This window comes from Oncorhynchus kisutch, unplaced genomic scaffold (genome assembly GCF_002021735.2).
Source record: "Oncorhynchus kisutch isolate 150728-3 unplaced genomic scaffold, Okis_V2 scaffold2951, whole genome shotgun sequence".
In the NCBI taxonomy this organism is placed as follows: domain Eukaryota; kingdom Metazoa; phylum Chordata; class Actinopteri; order Salmoniformes; family Salmonidae; genus Oncorhynchus; species Oncorhynchus kisutch.
The window spans coordinates 489,949-493,504 of NW_022264896.1; the positions used below are offsets into that span (position 1 = coordinate 489,949).

Below are 3,556 nucleotides of genomic sequence, written 5' to 3' on the forward strand. Positions count from 1 at the left end.
ATATAGCCAGAGCATCAGAGACCAGAGCATCAGAGACCAGAGCATCAGAGACCAGAGCATCAGAGACCAGAGCATCAGAGACCAGAGCATCAGAGAACAGAGCATCAGAGACCAGAGCATCAGAGACCAGAGCATCAGAGACCAGAGCATCAGAGACCAGAGCATCAGAGACCAGAACATCAGAGACCAGAACATCAGAGAACATCTCAGACAATACAATCTTCAGCATCTCAACCATCTCTGAACCATGAAGACCCTGACTGCTCTACTCCTCCTGGGACTGCTCTGCTCCCTCCATACGACGTCTGCAGGTGTGTGTTTGTGTGTGTGTGTGTGTGTGTGTGTGTGTGTGTGTGTGTGTGTGTGTGTGTGTGTGTGTGTGTGTAGCAATGCTGTGTAATACGCTGTTGGAGACATACCTGAAGATCTTTATGTTAACTGTGGTTTGTTTACAGGTGTCATCGCGTTGGAAATAGCACCTGAATGCTGTATGAAATTCAGCGCGAGGATCCCTCTTCAACAAGTGGTTTCTCTCAGAACAACCTCCAGTAGCTGCCCTCGCAAAGCACTGATGTAAGTAAGCATAGTCTACTGTAAACTGTAAACATCTGGGCTAGCCTGGTCCCAGATCTGTTTGTGACTTCACGTCAACTCCTTGTCATGCCAAACACGACCAGGAGTGACACGGAGTTGGTATGATAGCACAAACACACCTGGAACCAGGCTACATCCAGGCTACACTGTACAAGACAAGATGGAGCCGTTCATATTACAGACTGGATGTTCTGAGAGACAATGTGTTGTGTATCTGTTGCAGTTTCACCACAAAGAAAGGGAAGACATTTTGTGTTGACCCTTCTGAAGCCTGGGTCCAGAGTCATGTGACCAAGATTGAGAGCAGACCACAATGACGTCATCAACTACCATCACCTCCTAACACCCCAACCCTTGTTGGTGCACTATAAAGGGAATAGGTTGCCATTAGTGACGTAAACCTTGTCATGCATGTCAATACCCTATCTGAGATTGGTATAGAGGAGGCTCAATGTAATATATTAGGTTAATACCCTATCTGAGATTGGTATAGAATAGGTTCAGTGTAATATACTAGGTTAATACCCTATCTGAGATTGGTATAGAATAGGTTCAGTGTAATGTACTAGGTTTAGGATATACTAATTGTTTATTTTTCTAAAACTGTAAACATATTTGACATGTAACCTATTTAATATTTTATAAAGCCTTTTGAAGATTTCAAACATCCTGTGAAAGAGTGGTTCATATTATTCAATTAATGTATTAATGGGTTGTAACTAGGTCTATTCTACTGATATAGATATTAATGGGTTGTAACTAGGTCTATTCTACTGATATAGATATTGATGGGTTGTAACTAGGTCTATTCTACTGATATAGATATTGATGGGTTGTAACTAGGTCTATTCTACTGATATAGATATTAATGGGTTGTAACTAGGTCTATTCTACTGATATAGATATTGATGGGTTGTAACTCGGTCTATTCTACTGATATAGATATTGATGGGTTGTAACTAGGTTTATTCTACTATACTGATATAGATATTGATGGGTATTAATGGGTTGTAACTAGGTTTATTCTACTATACTGATATAGATATTGATGGGTTGTAACTAGGTCTATTCTACTATACTGATATAGATATTAATGGGTTGTAACTAGGTCTATTCTACTATACTGATATAGATATTGATGGGTTGTAACTAGGTTTATTCTACTATACTGATATAGATATTAATGGGTTGTAACTAGGTCTATTCTACTAATATAGATATTAATGGGTTGTAACTAGGTCTATTCTACTGATATAGATATTGATGGGTTGTAACTAGGTCTATTCTACTGATATAGATATTGATGGGTTGTAACTAGGTCTATTCTACTGATATAGATATTGATGGGTTGTAACTAGGTCTATTCTACTGATATAGATATTAATGGGTTGTAACTAGGTCTATTCTACTGATATAGATATTGATGGGTTGTAACTCGGTCTATTCTACTGATATAGATATTGATGGGTTGTAACTAGGTTTATTCTACTATACTGATATAGATATTGATGGGTATTAATGGGTTGTAACTAGGTTTATTCTACTATACTGATATAGATATTGATGGGTTGTAACTAGGTCTATTCTACTATACTGATATAGATATTAATGGGTTGTAACTAGGTCTATTCTACTATACTGATATAGATATTGATGGGTTGTAACTAGGTTTATTCTACTATACTGATATAGATATTAATGGGTTGTAACTAGGTCTATTCTACTAATATAGATATTAATGGGTTGTAACTAGGTCTATTCTACTGATATAGATATTGATGGGTTGTAACTAGGTCTATTCTACTATACTGATATATATATATATATTAATGGGTTGTAACTAGGTCTATTCTACTATACTGATATATATATATATATATATATATTAATGGGTTGTAACTAGGTCTATTCTACTATACTGATATAGATATATATATTAATGGGTTGTAACTAGGTCTATTCTACTATACTGATATATATATATATTAATGGGTTGTAACTAGGTTTATTCTACTATACTGATATATATATATATATATATATTGATGGGTTGTAACTAGGTCTATTCTACTATACTGATATATATATATATATTAATGGGTTGTAACTAGGTTTATTCTACTATACTGATATATATATATATATTAATGGGTTGTAACTAGGTCTATTCTACTATACTGATATATATATATATATATATATATTAATGGGTTGTAACTAGGTTTATTCTACTATACTGATATATATATATATATTAATGGGTTGTAACTAGGTTTATTCTACTATACTGATATATATATATATATATATATTAATGGGTTGTAACTAGGTCTATTCTACTATACTGATATATATATATATATTAATGGGTTGTAACTAGGTTTATTCTACTATACTGATATATATATATATATATATATATATATATTGATGGGTTGTAACTAGGTTTATTCTACTATACTGATATAGATATTGATGGGTATTAATGGGTTGTAACTAGGTATATTCTACTATACTGATATAGATATTGATGGGTTGTAACTAGGTCTATTCTACTATACTGATATAGATATTAATGGGTTGTAACTAGGTCTATTCTACTATACTGATATATATATATATATATATTAATGGGTTGTAACTAGGTTTATTCTACTATACTGATATATATATATATATATTAATGGGTTGTAACTAGGTTTATTCTACTATACTGATATATATATATATATTAATGGGTTGTAACTAGGTCTATTCTACTATACTGATATATATATATATTAATGGGTTGTAACTAGGTTTATTCTACTATACTGATATATATATATATATATATATATTAATGGGTTGTAACTAGGTTTATTCTACTATACTGATATATATATATATATTAATGGGTTGTAACTAGGTCTATTCTACTATACTGATATATATATATATATATATATATATATTAATGGGT

At 32.6% G+C, this 3,556-nt stretch overlaps 1 protein-coding gene across 3 annotated transcripts; it reads left to right on the top strand.

The window, feature by feature from the left end:
* LOC116371131 (C-C motif chemokine 13-like) lies at nucleotides 1–1,261 on the top strand. 3 transcript variants are annotated; one of them, XR_004208847.1, is made up of 4 exons: nucleotides 123–311; nucleotides 456–573; nucleotides 818–1,092; nucleotides 1,145–1,261. XR_004208847.1 is itself a non-coding variant. In XM_031820005.1 (3 exons), the coding sequence occupies exons 1-3, from the start codon at nucleotides 248–250 to the stop codon at nucleotides 909–911; spliced, it is 276 nt and encodes a 91-aa protein (XP_031675865.1). In that variant the 5' UTR covers nucleotides 1–247; the 3' UTR covers nucleotides 912–1,261. The 3 variants fall into 3 exon arrangements, 1 of the variants encoding a protein (XP_031675865.1); XR_004208848.1 differs by having other exon boundaries at nucleotides 818–1,059; nucleotides 1,112–1,261; XM_031820005.1 differs by having other exon boundaries at nucleotides 1–311; nucleotides 818–1,261.
* The last annotated feature ends 2,295 nt before the right edge of the window (nucleotides 1,262–3,556 follow it).